The sequence below is a fragment of the Myotis daubentonii genome, chromosome 1 (genome assembly GCF_963259705.1).
Source record: "Myotis daubentonii chromosome 1, mMyoDau2.1, whole genome shotgun sequence".
Classification (NCBI taxonomy): Eukaryota; Metazoa; Chordata; class Mammalia; order Chiroptera; family Vespertilionidae; genus Myotis; species Myotis daubentonii.
The window spans coordinates 69062740-69080766 of NC_081840.1; the positions used below are offsets into that span (position 1 = coordinate 69062740).

The following is an 18027-nucleotide window of genomic DNA, read 5'->3' on the forward strand; positions in this document are numbered from 1 at the left end:
AGGATAATCATCACAAAAAATTAGATAACAGGATCCATACTGTTACTGTGACTCTTGCTGAGATCAATTTTCCTGAGTGACCAAAGTTTCTATAGCAGTGGTTCTCAACCTTCTGGCCCTTTAAATACAGTTCCTCATGTTGTGACCCAACCATAAAATTATTTTCGTTGCTACTTCATAACTGTATTGTTGCTACTGTTATTAATCGTAATGTAAATACCTGATATGCAGGATGGTCTTAGGCGACCCCTGTGAAAGGGTCGTTCGACCGCCAAAGGGGTCGCGACCCACAGGTTGAAAACCGCTGTTCTAGAGCGTTAAAATACTTATTTAGAAAGAAGGGGGAGGGGGGAACCTCATAGCCACATTAACTATGGAGGTCCCTCCCTTTCTTTTCCACTGGGACCCTAAACAGCATTGATGTTTCCTAGTATTTCATCTATGTCTTACTGAGTCTTTAATCCAGTAAGATCATAAAGTAAATGTTTCAGAAGAATATTATGTTCTGGAACTAGAAGTTGCTATCTCTGGAACTAGAAGTTTTATCTTTATGCCAGATCAACACAGCTACCAGTCAGATCAATTACCATGCCTCTTTCACTGAAAAACAACACACGTTCACAAGCATATCTGTACCTGCACAAATGCGCGCGCACACATAGACACACAACACACTGTCTGAGAATTAACTAACTACTGGGCCTAACCTGAGGCAAAGGCTGAAATATCAAACCTTTGGATCTGACCTGCTGGGTTCCTCTCTCTACCTGAGGAAAACTCACGATATGTCAGTCCTTTTCAAGGAACACTAAAGATGTACAAGATCAAATTCCACACCAATTTATAGCTTGTTGTGCATAAATAAATGACAACAACAACAGAACACATTAACTTTTCACTCTATCCTACTATTTTATGTGAAAAACAAGCAGCAGCAGTAACAACAACAAAATTAGACATAGTTTCTTAAAATATACATAGTTCTTCAACTTATATTTTCATACTATTTCAAATCACCATCATGTTTAGAAAACTTATTTTCTTTTCATTGTTCTTCATTTAAATTTATCATTTATCCCTTTTACTGCTCTACTTTTTAAAAGTTTTGTTTTTTAAAGAATTGTTTTCCTTTTTTATTCTGCTTTTCTTTATATTTTTACCAGAGGCCCGGTGCATGAATTCGTGCATGGGTGGGGTCCCTCAGGGTGACCTGAGGGGATCAGGCCCCAGCTTGCGGCCCCAGCCTCGCAGCCCCGCCTGGCACCCTGCCTTGGCCTGGCGCTGCCCCTCACCTGCTCCACCATTCTGCCTGTGGGGCGATTGATTGGGGCTGGGCCCCCACCTGGCTCCCTCAGCGCCTGAGAGCCAGAGAGCGGCCCCGGCCCTCAGTGCTTCCCCCTGGTGGTCAGCACACGTCATAGCAAGTGGTCAAATGACCGCCGGAGGGAATAATTTGCATATTAGGCTTTTATTATATAGGACTAGAGGCCCGGTGCACGAATTCGTGCATGAGTGGAGTCCCTTGGCCTGGCCAGCAATCAGGGCCATGGGAGGTTGGCTGGGGGCGTGGGGGGGACTGCAGGCGGTTGGCTGGCCTGGGGGAGGAGCTGTGGGAGGTTGGCAAGCTGGGGGGAGGGGCCACAGAAGGTTGGCTGTGGGAGTGCACTGACCACCAGGGTACAGCTCCTGTGTTGAGCATCTGCCCCCTGGTGGTCAGTGCATATCATAGCAATCGGTTGACAAGCCCGGTTGTTCAGTTGCTTAGGCTTTTATATATATAGATACTTTTAATTTCCTAATCCACATAAATTTTGGAATTTTGTCTTTATACTTCATCTCCATCATTAATAAATATTTATCATAATTTTATCCTTAATTTCTCAGTTTGTTCCAAATTTAGTTTTAAAATTTTAACTACATTTAATATTTATTATTTATTTATTTATTTTTAACTATTTTTTAAAAGTACTGCTTTTATTTACTTTTTCTTGATTTTTAAAATTTTATGTCTCATTTATGCTGGCTGTCAGGACAAATCATGTCTGTTACAGCCACTAAATAATCATTACAGTTTAATCATGACATACATTATTCAGAATATAAGTGGCTACATGTTCTAAAATGCCTGTGGTTGCCCTAGCCAGTTTGGCTCAGTGGATAGGGTGTCGGCCTGTGGACCAAAGGGTCCTGGGGTTCGATTCGTCAAGGACATGTACCTTGGTTGCAGGCTCCTCCCCAGCCCAGGCCCTGGTCAGGGCATGTGTGGGAGGCAACCAATTGATATGTTTCTCTCACATCAATGTTTCTCTCTGTCTTTCCCTCTCTATTCCACTCTCTCTAAAAATCAATGGAAAAATATCTTCAGGTGAAGAGTAATTAACACACACACACACACACACACACACACAAATAAAATAAAATGTCTGTGGTCTATAACACATAACCCTTGGATATTAGGCAAATCATTTACTCTATGCTCTCTGACAGGAGCGGGACGTGGTAGCAGTGTTGTATTAGTGGTAACAGAGGTAACCTTCCCCAATCTTCTCCATCTCAGATAATAAATAGCATTATTGCCCACCCAACTGCTTGGACCTCAAACTCAAAAGTCATCCCTGACTCTCTTTCCCTCATATTCCCTATCTAACCTATGATCAAGTGTGTGTTTTTTTGCTCTTCCACCAGAATTATCCCTAATCCAGCCAGTTCTCATCCTCTCTACCTAATCCAAATCAGCAATATCATTTACCTGGACAAAAACAATAGCCTTCAAATTGGTCTTAATTCCACTCGTGACCATACCCTACCTGCCCATTCTCCACACAGGAGCTGTGCTTTAAAAATGCAAATGAGACCTTTATTGAAGATTAATAACCTTCCAACAGCTTCCCATTAAAACCAGAATAACATCCCAAGTCCTCATAATAACCTATATACACTATCCAAACACTATCAGGTTCTCTAACTGTAATTTGTATGTTTTACTACCACCTTAATTCACTAAACTATAGCCAATAGGCCTTTCAGTCCTACTACCATTTTCTTTACAATTACTGGGAAATATTATTGGTTATTAAAACTTTTATTGTCCGTCTCTCTCACTAGCATTTATATCCTTTGCGAAGCTAGGGCTCATATCTATCTTGTTCACGGCTATTCCTAGGGCTTAGACCAGATGCCTGGTACACAGGTGTTCTAACATTTATCACATGCACACATATCACATATGTATCAATGTATGTGTGAATATGAAGGTCCTTTTAAGCCCCTAAAATAAACACTGTGGGAATAAGTTTTATTATTATTGCTATTTACATATGAGGAAACAGGAAGACAGAGAGCATTAGTAGCTTTGCAATTCTAAGTAAGTTAAAAAGCCAGGAATTAAAGTTAGATCTGCCTCTGACTAGAGCCCAAGATCTTACTCAGAAATTTCCATCCAGGGAATAGCTTTTCCTTAATGCCTACTTTGAGTCTAATAAGTAAACAGAGCTTAAAGAAAAATGGCAGAATAACAAGTCTGCAGGAAATGTAAAATTCACAACTCCAATTTACACAAAGCAGCAAGAAGCATCTTCTTACTCAAAGGGGGTGAAGATTAGCCAAGTAACTCTCCTCCCAAACAGCCACAACTATGACTAACCCAGGATCTGGCATGGACACAAAGGCAAGCCACAAGCTTATAAGATAGACTGGAACAGAGCTCTGTCTAAAAGCGGCAATGTTGGATAAAAAGCACATCACTATATCCTCTCTGCCTAACCTGTCCACCCTGTAACCCTGGAATGGACAGCTGTATATGCTATAATATCCTATCCTAAACCGAGTCAATCAGCTTTCTTCTTGTAAGAATATGGCACCGACTACAGGGATATAACTACTGAACCAGCTCAAAATGGTTCTATCCTGTTTAATGAAATACTGAGTTGCTTTTCAGAGGCAGCAGACCAAAACCACGAATCTTCAGCCAAAGTATGTGCAGAGGAGAGAACTGTGACCTCCAGCTGCACCCAGAGCCAAGTCTCGCACCCCTCCCCCACCCAAAGGACCAGGACATAGTAGTACCTTGAACACTGGAACCCTTTCAGAAGCAGAGGGTCCACTGTCTGGGAAGATCCTGTGTTGATGTCCTTTACCATAAATAGCCAAGCTCCAAGGTCCTCCAATTATAACTCGCCAGCACGTTCGTATACATACCTGTTCCCCCATACCAGTGATGGCGAACCTATGACACGCGTGTCAGAGGTGACACACGAACTCATTTTTTTTTTTGGTTGATTTTTCTTTGTTAAATGGCATTTAAATATATAAAATAAATATCAAAAATATAAATCTTTGTTTTAGTATGGTTGCAAATATCAAAAACTTTCTATATGTGACACGGCACCAGAGTTAAGTTAGGGTTTTTCAAAATGCTGACACGCCGAGCTCAAAAGGTTCCCCATCACTGCCCTATACTCATAAAATCCTGCTCCAAACCCTGGACTGGGGAGTTCAGGCTTTTGAGCATTAGCTTCTTGTTCTCCTGGGTGGCACCATTCACAATAGCCACTGCTATTCTTGGTGTTTAGTGTCTGCCTCTGCTAGTGTCCTGTAACACGAGGCTGAAATATAGATTAATAAGCCTGATATTTTGATAGTCATGACTGATTACACACTGGTAAGGCAAAAAGAACCCAGCCTATAGAGAAAAACAATGAAACAGATGTGTAATGAGAATCAGAGATAAACGATCATGTGGGGTATTTGTAGGTAGAGTAGAGAGAGGAGAGGGAGTAGGGAAAGTAAGAAGCTACCTAATGCCTTTCAGATCTCAAAAAACCTGAAAGGCATTAGCTGTATTTACTCTTAAAAATAAATTCTGAGAAATGCCATTCTGTGTCATTAATATAAAGTCTCCTTTTCTTAATCTAGTTTGAATGGATCTGTCACCTGCAACCAAATAATCCTAAATTAATCTAGTTCCCAATAATGAATGATAAGACTAGGAGTAAGCTGAGTCAAAACGTCATTTGTTTCCAAGGTGACGCTATTCGCATTTGTTCTTTCAGCAGATGTTGCCTGGATGCTTACTCTATTTCAGAAACTTCCAGGTTTGTGAACATCAGTGAACAAAGATAAAAGCACAAATATGAGACAAATACATAAATTCAGGACATGAAAAGTGTTAGGAAGAAAAATAAAGCAGAGTAAGAATATAGCTCGGGGGGGGGGGGGGGCTGCTGTTTAGAGTGCTCGGGGAAGGGTCACAAAAGAGGGGACTTGAAGTGAGAAGCCAGCTCTGTGCAGAGGTGGAGGGAGAATGTTTGAAATACAGGGAAGAGAAAATGCAAAGCCCGAGGCATAGATAATCTTAAATACGGAAAACACAGAAAATCACGGTACTTAGGAGACTGTGAGTGAGAACGATCGATAGGAAATAAATCATGAGAAGCCAGGAACAAAATCACCTACCGTACACCTTTATAAAAACTTTGAATATTATTCTAAATGGTATTGTACACTTTTCTAAAGTTCTGAGCAGGACAGCGATGCGATCTTATTTATATCTTTAAAGGTCACTTTGCTACTGTGTGGAGCATAGACTGTTGGGGTGGGTAGGAAGGACATTAAGTGGAAGTAGGTAAGAAATGATAAAGGTCTGAACAAGAAATATAGCACAGCTTATAGAATTGCTGACTGATTGGATATACAGTGTGTGAAAAAAGAGAGGATAAGTCAGGAAGGGTTCAAGTTTATGCCCTAAGCCAGTGGTTCTCAACCTTCTGGCCCTTTAAATACAGTTCCTCATGCTGTGACCCCAACCATGAAATTATTTTTGTTGCTACTTCATAACTGTAATGTTCCTACTGTTATGAATCGTAATGTAAATATCTGATATGCAGGATGGTCTTAGGCGACCCCTGTGAGAGGGTCGTTCGACCGCCAAAGGGGTCGCGACCCACAGGTTGAGAACAGCTGCCCTAAGCAAATGTATAAATGATATACCATTTACTGAGATGACAAAAACTGGTATTACAACTAGTCAGGGTAGAGGGAAACCAAGAGATATCATAATTGAAGGTCCCAATTTTGTGGGGACCAAGGAGTTTGTCTGAATACGTGCTTCTATCATGGTATTTGCCCAGGTCCCTACAATATGTGTCCTGACTATCTGGCATGACTTGAGAATGTCTGTTTCTTGCAACTTTAAATAACCTTGTGTCCAACTTGAATATTTCAAACTATACTTATATGCTATTGTATGGCTGTATTGAGAGTTACTACATGATTTTTTATTTTATTTTCAACCCCCTGCCCCATTCAAGTCTTTGGGATTAAAAACAAAACAAAATACAAAAGTTAAAATTTAAGCTCATCCAAGAATGCTAGGGCCCACAATCCTGAATTGATAAAGTCTAAATTCCATTCATTTCTGTCTCCTTCATAATACATCTATAATTCTACCTGAACTTCTCTTCAGCCTTGAAGGATGAAGTGATGCTGCATCTTTCTGTTAATTCCTCTACCTATGTCCTTGACAATCTCTTTTGTGCCTTTGTTCTATGTTATTCTCTCTGCCCTGAACCTTTACCTTCTTTCCTTATTCCTTCAAATTATAAGCGCAGTCATCCTTGGCCCTGCACCCCTCTATCTACTCTCTCAAGGAAGACTTTATAGTCAAACTTTTTAAAAGAACCAATAATAATAATAATAATAATAATAATAATAATAATAATAATGTACTGTCTCTTTCCTTTCCTGTCATGAATGCCTCCTAATCCCACTAAAACTGTGCTAAGATTCCACTTACCTTTATAAAGATGATTTCAAAGTTTACTGGACCATTTAATTGTAAGATATTAACTACTCCATCACTTCCTTTCAACTCTCCTTCCTAAGCTTCTGAGACATTACCCTTTCCTAGTTCTCCTATCTGTATGACTATTTTTCTTTATTTCACTGTCCTTAATATTTAGTTACCCCAGTGTTCTAAGATTTTTTTTTTCTTGAAATTTTTAATTGAATTTTAGAGAGTGGAAGGGAGAGAGAGGGAGGGGAGGGGGGGGGGGGAGAGAGAGAGAGAGAGAAATCAATTGCCTCCAATATACGCCTTGACCACGGATCAAACCCTCAGCCTAATGGGGAATCAAATCCACCACTTTTTGGTGCATGGGACAATGCTCCAACCAACTTAGCCATCCAGCCAGGGCAGTGTTCTAATTTTGAACACCATTCTTACAAAGTAATTCTAACTGCTCTCATAATTTTAATTTCCATCTTTGAATAATGATTCCCAAGTTTTTATCTCCAGTCTTTATCTCTCTCCTTGAGCCTCAGATTTACAAATAATATTTGAAAAGACACTGGTGGAGAAATTTCTAAATCTATTCAAAGATATAAAGGCACAGATTCAAAACCAAAACAAAAAGATTGACAGCAATAAACAACAAATAATCCTAGATGAAAATATGGTAATAAAGGACTGAAGAGCATAAAAAAAATCATAAATAGGTAGATAAATCTAAATAAATATTGACTGTTTAAAATAATATTTTGTGGTTTTGTGTATATATATATATACATATATATATATATAGAGAGAGAGAGAGAGAGGGAGAGACGGGGGGGGGGGAGAAAGAGGGGGAGAGAGAGAGACAGGGAAGAGAGCAATAAAGAGAAGAATTAAAATTTGTGATACCATGAACAGTAAATGAGAGAGACTAAGGTATTATAGGATCCCTGCATTGTGCAGAAAAAACAAACCAAAACAAAAAATACAATTAAAGGTAAAGTCTAAGGAATCAACAAAATATACGGTAACTTTGCATGGGCCTCTAGTTAGTTAATAAGGGGATAAAATCAAGTAGTTAAATATATTTGAATAAGCAAAGTGAGGAAAAAAGGGAGGAAATACACAGAAATTCAATGGGGCAAGTAGAAAACAAATAAGATGGTGGATTTGTACTTAAATATATCAATAATTGCAGTAAAAGTAAGTGGATAAAAATCTCAAGGACACCCTGAAAAAAAAGCAAACCCAACTATATATGGTTTAAAAGGGACATCTTATATAAAGACTAGAGGCCCGATGCATGAAATTTGTGCAAGGGCCTTGGGCCCAGCCCCCACCCGCTGTGGCTTTGTCTGGAAAGAAGGATGTCTGGAGGACATCCAGTCTAATTAGCATATTATGCTTTTATTATATAGAGAAATGTTCCAAGTAAAAGAATGGAAAATACGTTATTTTGTGCTAATCAAAAGAAAACTGACGTAGCCTAATGCTAATATTAGACAAAGTAGACTTTCAGGCAGAAGTATTATTGGAGATAAAGAAGGATATCTCACAATGACAAAAGAATCAATTCAACAAAAAGGTCTAACAATTGTAAAATTACATGCAATGTATAACTGTTTCGAAATATATAAAGAGTTGATAGAATTAAAGATGATTCTATGCTCACATTGGAAATTTCTCAACATACCTTAAATAGTTACTGACAAGCTTATTTTTTAAACTTATAAGAATATTAGAGGCCTGGTGCACAAAAATTTGTGCACTCGGTGGGGTTCCTCAGCCCGGCCTGTGTTGTCTCACAGTCTGGGACCCCTCGGGGATGTCCACCTGCTGGCAGTCAGACATTCCTCTGGCAGCCTGGGAGCCCTCGGGGGATGTCCAGTTGCCAGCAGGGAGCAGGCCTAAGCTGCAGTCGGACATCCTTAGCACTGCTGAGGAGGCAGGAGAGGCTCCCACCACCACCACTGTACTGGCAGCCATCAGCCTGGCTTGTGGCTGAGCAGAGCTCCCCCTGTGGGAGCACACTGACCACCAGGGGGCAGCTCCTGCATTGAGTGTCTGCCCCCTGGTGGTCAGTGTGTGTCATAGTGAGTGACCAGTCATTCCCAGTCGTTCTGCTGTTAGGGTCAATTTGCATATTACCCTTTTATTATATAGGATAGAGAGGCCTGGTGCACGGATGGGGGCCAGCTGGTTTGCCCTGAAGGGTGTCCCGGATCAGGGTGGGGGTCCTGCTGGGGTGCCTGGCCAGCGTGGATGAGGGGCGTAGGGCCATTTTCAGGCTTGCCACACCCCCTTCAGGGAGGTGGGGTCCCCACTGGGGTGCCTGGCCAGTCTGGGTGAGGGGCTGAGGGCCATTTTCAGGCTGGCCAAGCCCCGCCCCCCCCCCCCCCCCCCCCGAAACAGAAGCTCCCAGCCTCTCCTTTTTTTCTTTTTTATTCTGGTATATATTTACCTCCTATAATTGAAACTTTGTAGCCTGGGCGGGCAGGAGGGAAGCTTGGCTTCTTCCCTCGCCAGGGGCAACCCACTCCTGCTCGCTCCAGCTCCGTGGCCACGGCTGGCTGAAAGCAGGTTTCTGGGGTTTATTTATCTTCTATAATTGAAACTTTGTTGCTTTGAGTAGAGCTCAGAGCCACTGTGGCAAGCGGGAAGCTTGGCCTCCTCCCTCATTGTGGCAACCAAGCCTCCTGCTTGCTCCAGCTCCATGGCTGCCGCCCACCATCTTGGTTGGGTTAATTTGCATATAGTCGCTTTGATTGGCTGGTGGGTGTGGCTTAAGGCATAGCGAAGGTATGGTCAATTTGCATTTTTGTCTTTTATTAGTACAGATATAACATAATTTCAAATATTTGTTCAATAACAAACCTGATCTAATATATACAAAAGACACTGCATCTAACTAAGAATACACATTCTTTTCAAGTGCACACAGCACTTGGCCATATGTTGAGCCATTAACCCTTTGAGTGCCAACCAATATCCTAGGAACTATGCTAAAATTGCCAAGGCATTTTTGCTGATTTTACAGCAGTTTAGGAAAACAATTATGAATCTCAAGTAAATGAAGTTACATATACAAAAACTTAAAGAAACCTTTACTACATTGACATATTTAGCAATATCATCATCACTAATAAAAGCAGACTTAGAACTGGATGCCATTTTGAAGCTTTGATAGCGTTCTGGCACTTTTGGCGAAAGACAGGAGGAACGCGATCGTGCTCCCCGGCACTCTAGGGGTTAAACGACAACAACAAAAATCTTAAAGGACAAAGTTAGAGGACATTAACTCCCAGATCCCAGAATCATTATAAAGCTGTAGTATTTTAAAAGTCTGGTATTGGTATAAAAACAGACAAGGAGGCAAAGGGAACAGAATAGAGGTTAGAAACAGATCCACACACATACAGTCACATGACAAAGCTGACACTGCAATGCAGTAGTTTACAGAAAACAGAGACTTTTCACTAGATCAAGCATGTCAAACTTGTGGCCCACAACGAATATTTTTGCGGCCCAGCCAATATAACGGTCTGTAAGAAATGTTTTAATAAAAATTTTTTGACTTAATTTTTACAATATCCTGTTATGCATAATTATTAATAGCAAACTACAATGTTCACTAATGACTGATCACTATAGTCGTGTTGCATTCACTTCCCTACAAGCGTTATGTGCAGGTGCATCATTTCTCTCCGCTAATACTAGCAGTGAATATTTTAGCAGCCAATTGCTATGTCATTAGTCTTGTACTGACTTGTTTGGTGTGTGCAACAGGAAATATTTCGCTTCTGGAGAACAACAAGAAAAAAAATAGGTTGATTTGCATTATGCTTATTAATTTGTGCAGCTATTTAGTGTCTGGTAGTTAATGATCAAGAAAAAATATTAATTTTTATTAAAATGTTCTATTGTTTTGTTAATTATTACTCATTTATTTCAGCCTTTGGTATTCAGCATGTCTCCATTGGTATTCAGCATGTCTTCGTCACTGAACATGAATACATATTATAGGTAACACCAATCAAGAAGAGCAGATACTTTAAAACAACTTTGATTTTGTAGACACACAGTGGGTATGAATTAAATTACTCAAGTTCACATAGTATAAAAGAACTGTAACTTGTAATACAATTATCCTTTGCACCTTTGTCACTGAAGATTTTAAAGTCAAACTTATGGCTCAATTATTAAATCTGTAAAGGGCTTTATGCCTATATATTTATTATCTAATTCTGGATTTTATTCATTATAAATCACCTTCTCTTGGGTTTCTATTGTTGCTTGTTTATTTTGCTTGGTGAAGAGCAGATGGCCTTAACCCTTGTCTAACACACCCAACTTCTATACATATGAATAACATACTGGAAAATGTTTATCTTCTCACCTGACTGGCTTGGCTTTGCAAGTAGACTCTTCTGGCATTTAGATCTTCAAAGGGAGAAGGTCTTGAGCTTCTATAAGGCTCACTGGTAACAACGGTCTCTTGCTGGAAAAGATGATCTTTCACTCGAGAACTGGGAATATTCTCTTCAGCAGTTGCCTAATGGGAACAATCCCCAACTCATTAGTTGCCAGAATATAAAAACAACAATAAAAAATTAGATACTTTCACTCTAACAAGTATTTAGCAAATCAATAAGAATGTATCACTACCAACACTTGAATAGCAATTCCCAAAATTCAAATGTACACGATTAGGGAGCCATGTCAAAATAATAATTTAAAAAATCAACTTTATGAACTTACAAAACGTAACTTAGGAAGCATTAGAAGGTTAACCATTCCATGAGAGAGATATTTAATTATAATGAGCTTTCAATTACAATTAAAGTGCTCTTTTGCACCTTAAAAAGAAAGGTATGTACCAAGAACTGTGCTACACAGCTATTATTACATCTTTCTAGAATTCTGAATGCAAGTATGTTTAATCTCTATGCATAAATTGATTCCATTTTATTTTAGAGTCCACATAGTACCTTTTTTTACTTCATAATGTATCATAAATCTCTTCCCATGTCAATATATATATACAAGTGCTTTTGAAATGGTTACAAAAAAGTTTAGTAGTTTATATATTATATATTCCATAGGCAATATTCTACATATGAGCATTAGATTGTTTCCAATATTTTGTAACATACATAGCAATGCACACCTCCTTATAAATACATCTTGGTGGACTGGTAGTATTATTTCATTAGGATTAATTCCTATAAATAATATTACCGACTAAAGGATATGCATATATTCCAATTATATTACAAAGAGAATCAATCGGTAGTATATGAAAGAAGAACCATTTCCTCACATCTCTGCTCACACGGGGCATTATCATTTACCAATCTTTTCCAATACAATTAAGAAAAACATTTTTAGTGTTATTTTCCAAAAGGATTATCTGTACCATTTTCATAAGTAAAATTAGTAATAACCAAAACACTTTCTTAATTTTTGTACAAATTGAGTAAAATGTGTTCAGGTTTAGTGAAGTTTGAATTTTTTTTTTAATGGATTATAACCCTTTAAAAAAAACTACTACGGGAACATGGACATAATCTTAAATTAGGTGGTGGGAAGTGCCAAAAATCTTCCACAAGACTAGAAAATGTAATACATGATATGCACAAGGACTGTATATACAGTTGCACGATCTTCAGCATTAAAAATGAAGTCAAATCATGTGGGTTCAAATTTTATGATTTATACTACTGAAAGCACATTCAATGCTTTCAGTATTGTGCTGGCATCAACTCATCTGTATTATCTATAGAGAAACCCATGCCAACTTTAATGTTTTACTCTCAGAGGCTGGTATAATAATTATTCTGCTATGACTGCTAAGAGATTGTTTAGTTTTTTCTTTTTCCAAGACTACTATGGCAATTTTGTGTGTAGAGGCAAAAGGATGCCAAGTAAAACGATAAAACAATTTGGGCTGTAGCTCTCTACTAGATCACAAGGCTAGATGACAGCTGTGAAGAAAATAAAAACAAAATTTGGTTCTCTCCACCTTTGCTCTTCTTCCTGTAGTAATCCTGACACAGAGAAAACTTAAGTGTTGTTCTGCAAGCCTTTTTGAATGTATGTTTCCTAATAAATAACCAATTAAGTATGAGAAAGTAAATATCACAGTCTATTTATTGCTCAAAAACTTCCTTTTTGTATATCACAACTCACAGGTTTCAAAAGGTGTGGCTGAGTCATATCCAACATTAGATGTTTTTAATGATTATACTATGCGTTTACTTTAGAATGATCAAAAAATTTTAAATGTTATTTGATAAAGAAATTTTATATTTCAGTGCTGCATATGCTGAAAATGCTACCAACGTTATTTTTGGCATTTAAAATTATATACTCAAATTATGCAAACTTAGCATAGAAAATGGAAAAAATGATTAACAATTCCATGAACTTAACAAAACCACTATTAACATTTTGGAGTAGTATCCAGTAGAAATTCATTTCAGACCAGACTATAATTGTCTCCTATTCATTCATTAGATTTCTTAAGTTACATTTGATTAAAGATAAGAATAAACCTTGAGTTTTAAATTTTGCATTTGTCTATGAGCTTTGTCTGAAAACATTAACAGCATTTATAGTATATTGTTTAAGCAACCTGAATACAGTAATCAGTGATGAAACAATATGAAAGGAATATGAGAAATGTACCAAGATATAATGCCCAGCAAAAATAGAAAAGGAAAACAAGTCATCCACCCAAAATTAATAAGCAGAAAAACTAAACTACCTTCCTAATGTAACTTTAGTTTGACTTAAAAATTGTATTAGATTTTGAGATTCTTTACTGTCTCCAAATCTGAGTAAATAGGCAGTAGTTACATAGTTCCTGATAACTATATAAATCTTTATACAATCCTCTAAATGACAAATCTATTTCTAGAATCTAATTCAAACATCACATTCAGAAATACCAACAAAAATTAATGTAAAAGGCTGTGGAAAATAAAGTAAATGTTGAATAGAATGTGAATGGTTAAATAATTAGTAGTACTGTTACATGATATAAGGGCTAAAATTCAAAGACTGTGAAGTCAGATCATGTGGGTTCAAATTTTATGATTTATGCTACTTGAATTCCAACCACCACCATCCCCAATACAAACAAAAAACCTAACAAAAACACAATTGAAATGGAAAAGATTGATCCTGATAGTGCTTTTTTAAAAAGTATGTATTTAAACACAGCATGCAAGAATTTAAAAAAGGCCTAGCTAACTAAATAAACCTATCTATTAACTTAGTTTTCAGATATAGAGCCTTATTAAAATGTAACCAACGTTGAAAATTAGTATACGAACAATTTATATCATCCTAGCCGATAACAAAATAACTTTAAACAATATAAATCACAAACCTTTTAATCATTTTGGCTCAGAAATGACATTACCCAATTCTAAAAAAGGATAAGTTAGTCAAATACTTCTCAGTAGCAGAAAGAAAAGATAGGACAACTTTTCATTTCATATCAATTAGGTATCATCTTTCTACTTGGCAAAAGCATGAAATCTGAGATCTCTTCCTCTGTCATAGGGAGCAATTCAGAACATATTTCCCTATTTCTAGTCCTATACCTGCTGATTAACAGTGAGATAAAACAGAAGGGTGTCCATATGCTTCTTAACAATTTGCAATGCCTTTTCAGTGAATTTTTTATATAAGTACCTTCCTAATGGGTGGGGTATCTGTGATAGTTAATTTTATGTCTCAACTTGTCTAACCTATGATGCCAAGCTATTTGGTCAAACACCAGTCTAAATGTTGTTGTTGTAAAGGTAATTTTCTCATGTGACTAACATTTAAATCAGTAGACTCTGAGGAAAGAAAATTACCCTCCATAGAGTTGGTGGGCCTCATTATAAAAACATTTTAAAAAAAGCCTGAGGTCCACCAAAGAGGAAGGAAGTCTGTCTCAAAACTGCCTTTCCACTCAAGACCAAAACATCAATGAGTGACAGAACTTCCAGCATGTCTGCCTATCCTGTGGCTTTTGAACTTGATAATCACGTGGGCCAATTCGTTCAAAAGCAAACAAAAAACAATGTGTGTGTGTGTGTGTGTATCCAAACCAAAACAACATTCTCTCTATATATGTTATGTACATACATACATATATACATACTATTGATTCTGCTTCTCTGTAGTTCTTGACAAATACAGTGCCTTAGAAAGTTTCTTAAAAAGTTATGAGTTACTTATTTATTAAGGCTAGTTATTTCCTCTATTTCAGGGGTGGGGAACCTTTTTTCTGACAAGTGCCATTTGGATATTGATGACAGCATTCGCAGGCCATACAAAATTATCAACTTAAAAGTTAGCCTGCTAAGTTTGGCCAAGCATTTAACTAACTCGCCCCAATGCCTTGGCAGGGCTGGACCGAATGATTTCGAGGGCCTTACACGGCCCACGGGCCGGACGTTCCCCACCCCTGCTCTAGATCCTTTATGTTTAAAACATTCTTTCAAGCCAACTACTTACTTGTAAGTCATCATCTGCTCCTTCAGTTTCATTTTTTAATGCTGGGCATCCTAAGAAAACAGGTATAAGTTTAATTAAACATAAAATTTTTGTCTTAGATTTTAGTATTACTAATTGATTATGTCATTATAATACTACAGGAGACTGATCAGAGATCATTCTGGGCTGCCTGGCAACCAATCTGATGTTGGCCACTCATACGCGCCCCTTTATTAAAAGAGTAGAGAATAAAGTGATTGTTTTCCTCTTCTGCAGGTAAATTCCCAATTACTTACAAAGAGATGTTTTTCTGTGTGTGAAAAGTGTACTATTTACAAGCCCTGCTCCTGATTTCTCCAAAATACTCAAACACCTATTCATAAGTTCTTTGAGGTCCTGAGCATCTTTATTATTCAAAATCCTCCCCCTCCCATTCTCAAAAAAGGTCTCCCCTCCTAATTACTGACCTTCCAGCCTCTAAAGCAGTGGTTCTCAACCTTCCTAATGCCTCAACCCTTTAATACAGTTCCTCATGTTGTGGTGACCCCCAACCATAAAATTATTTTCGTTGCTACTTCATAACTGTAATTTTGCTACTGTTATGAATCGTAATGTAAATATCTGATATGCAGGATGTATTTTCATTGTTACAAATTGAACATAATTAAAGCATAGTGATTCATCACAAAAGCAATATGTAATTATATATGTGTTTTCTGATGGTCTTAGGCGACCCCTGTGAAAGGGTCGTTCGGCCCCCAAAGGGGTCGCGACCCACAGGTTGAGAACCGCTGACCTAGGTAAACTATGTGCACCACACTCCTCTGGTGTTAGATAATGTCCGTGTGTGATCGCCTCAATCTGTCTAAATACTCTGATCCAGGAAACAGTATTTAGTACCCAGAAGTAGGATTTTAGTTGCTATAGTAAAAATAAATGAGCCTTAATTCACTATTGACAGTCAATGGCCAATTGTTGCTATTGACCGTTACGCATCAATGTCTCTGTATACATTTTTATTATGTTCAAGAGAGCCTTTAGTTCTAACAAATTCATAAAGAGGGATTTCTCCTAGCAATGAATTCTGAGTTTATGCTACCCTTGAGACATAGCTAGCATGGAGATGAGAAATCTGTCCTTTGAAAAGGGTTGCAATAAGTTTTTCCTTATTGTTATAGAAGGCTAATAAGTAAGAGAAACTTAATGAGATTGTTCAAAGTCTATATAATAACTGGTAATAAGGTCAACCAGTATATTTAAAATAATGTTTACAAATAATAAGATCGATTGAATACAGTAGCAGTCTATTCTACCTGGCTAGGAGTTTGTAAATTTCTCCTTACAAATTGCCTTTTTGAACATTAAACTCAATCTATTTGACCCTAGTGAAAGTGTGTTCTTATGGGGACATAGTATAGGCTTTAAAGTAATTCAAAACTTAAACATAAATCATATAAATTTTAACAGCCATAGATAACGATTTTCTCTTTAAAGCACTGGTTCTTCAACACTAGCTAAATAGCAGAATCAACTGGGAAACTAACACTAGAGTACAGTACCAACCCAATAATGTCAGAAACACCTGTTAGGTGAGGCATAAGGGCACCATGCATTTTTTTAATTAAAGTTTATTGTAGTGGTTTGAGAACCACAACATCTGCTAGAGAATCTGAGGATGCATATTCATTTGTTTCTGTAAATTCATAATATAATCATTCAGCTAGGATAACAATTCCTTATCACATTTGAAATGTCTAGGAACTTAAAAATAAATAAAAGTATATATATAATGCCTCAGCTCCACTCCCCAAATAGTTTGATTCAAGTGACCTGGAGTGAGAACTAGTCATTCTATTTCTCAAAAGCCTCCCAGGTAATTCTAATGTGCGGCCAACATCAAGAACACTGACATAAAAATAATTTACGGGCTCTGATTATGAAAATAAAAAGACTGCTATCATTTCATAGAATTTCTTTCTGAACTGGAAACCAAACATTATTTGCTTAACAAACTCTAATATTTAAAGTAGCTAAATAAATTATTTAACCACAATTTCATGCACTATTAATACAGATTTATACTAAGCATCTCCATGTTCTTGCCTATGGTCTGTTTCATAATTAGTTCATTTCTTCTAATATTCAAAATATACAAATCACAATGTTATCTAATATTGATGCAGTTACTTTATACAGAAGCCATTCTATTACTAAAGATGATATTCCTTTATAATTAGAAAAACAAATCAAGTTTTGACTTGTTTGGGGGAAGAAATTAGTTTTAATGTGATTTCTTTGTTTAATTAAGCAGAGGCCAGTCTTACATGTATATACAGTCTCCCTCTTTTTAAAACCTGCAAGCTTTAGAGTTAATAATTTTAACAGACTGGAAAGATTACAAAGAAACAGATGGGGTTGTAATATTTATCAATAATGAAATCAGGTAAAAAGAAAAGGGTTCTGCCCTAACCAGTTTGGCTCAGTGGATAGAGCGTCAGCCTGCAGACTGAAGGGTCCCAGGCTCGATTCCGCCCAAGGGCATGTACCTTGGTTGCGGGAACATCCCCAGTAGGGGTTGTGCAGGAGGCAGCTGATCGATGTTTCTCTCTCATCGATGTTTCTAACTCTCTATCCCTCTCCCTTACTCTCTGTAAAAAATCAATAAAAAATATTTTTTAAAAGCATTTCTCTTTCAAAAAAAAAAAAAGAAAGAAAAGGGTTCTGACATAGAATAACTGGCGTATACCTATATTTGATTATTA

At 37.5% G+C, this 18027-nt stretch overlaps 1 protein-coding gene across 2 annotated transcripts in view; it reads right to left on the bottom strand.

Annotated features, from left to right (window-relative positions):
- Nucleotides 1-18027, bottom strand: part of SPRED1 (sprouty related EVH1 domain containing 1) — a 125304-nt gene that overhangs the window by 19551 nt on the left and 87726 nt on the right. For both annotated transcript variants that reach the window (XM_059705186.1, XM_059705176.1), the window contains 2 exons: nt 15287-15336; nt 11169-11324 (listed from right to left, as the gene is read on the bottom strand). In XM_059705186.1, the coding sequence (XP_059561169.1) occupies nt 11169-11324; nt 15287-15336 (206 nt within the window). The remainder of the gene's footprint in view (nt 1-11168; nt 11325-15286; nt 15337-18027) is intronic.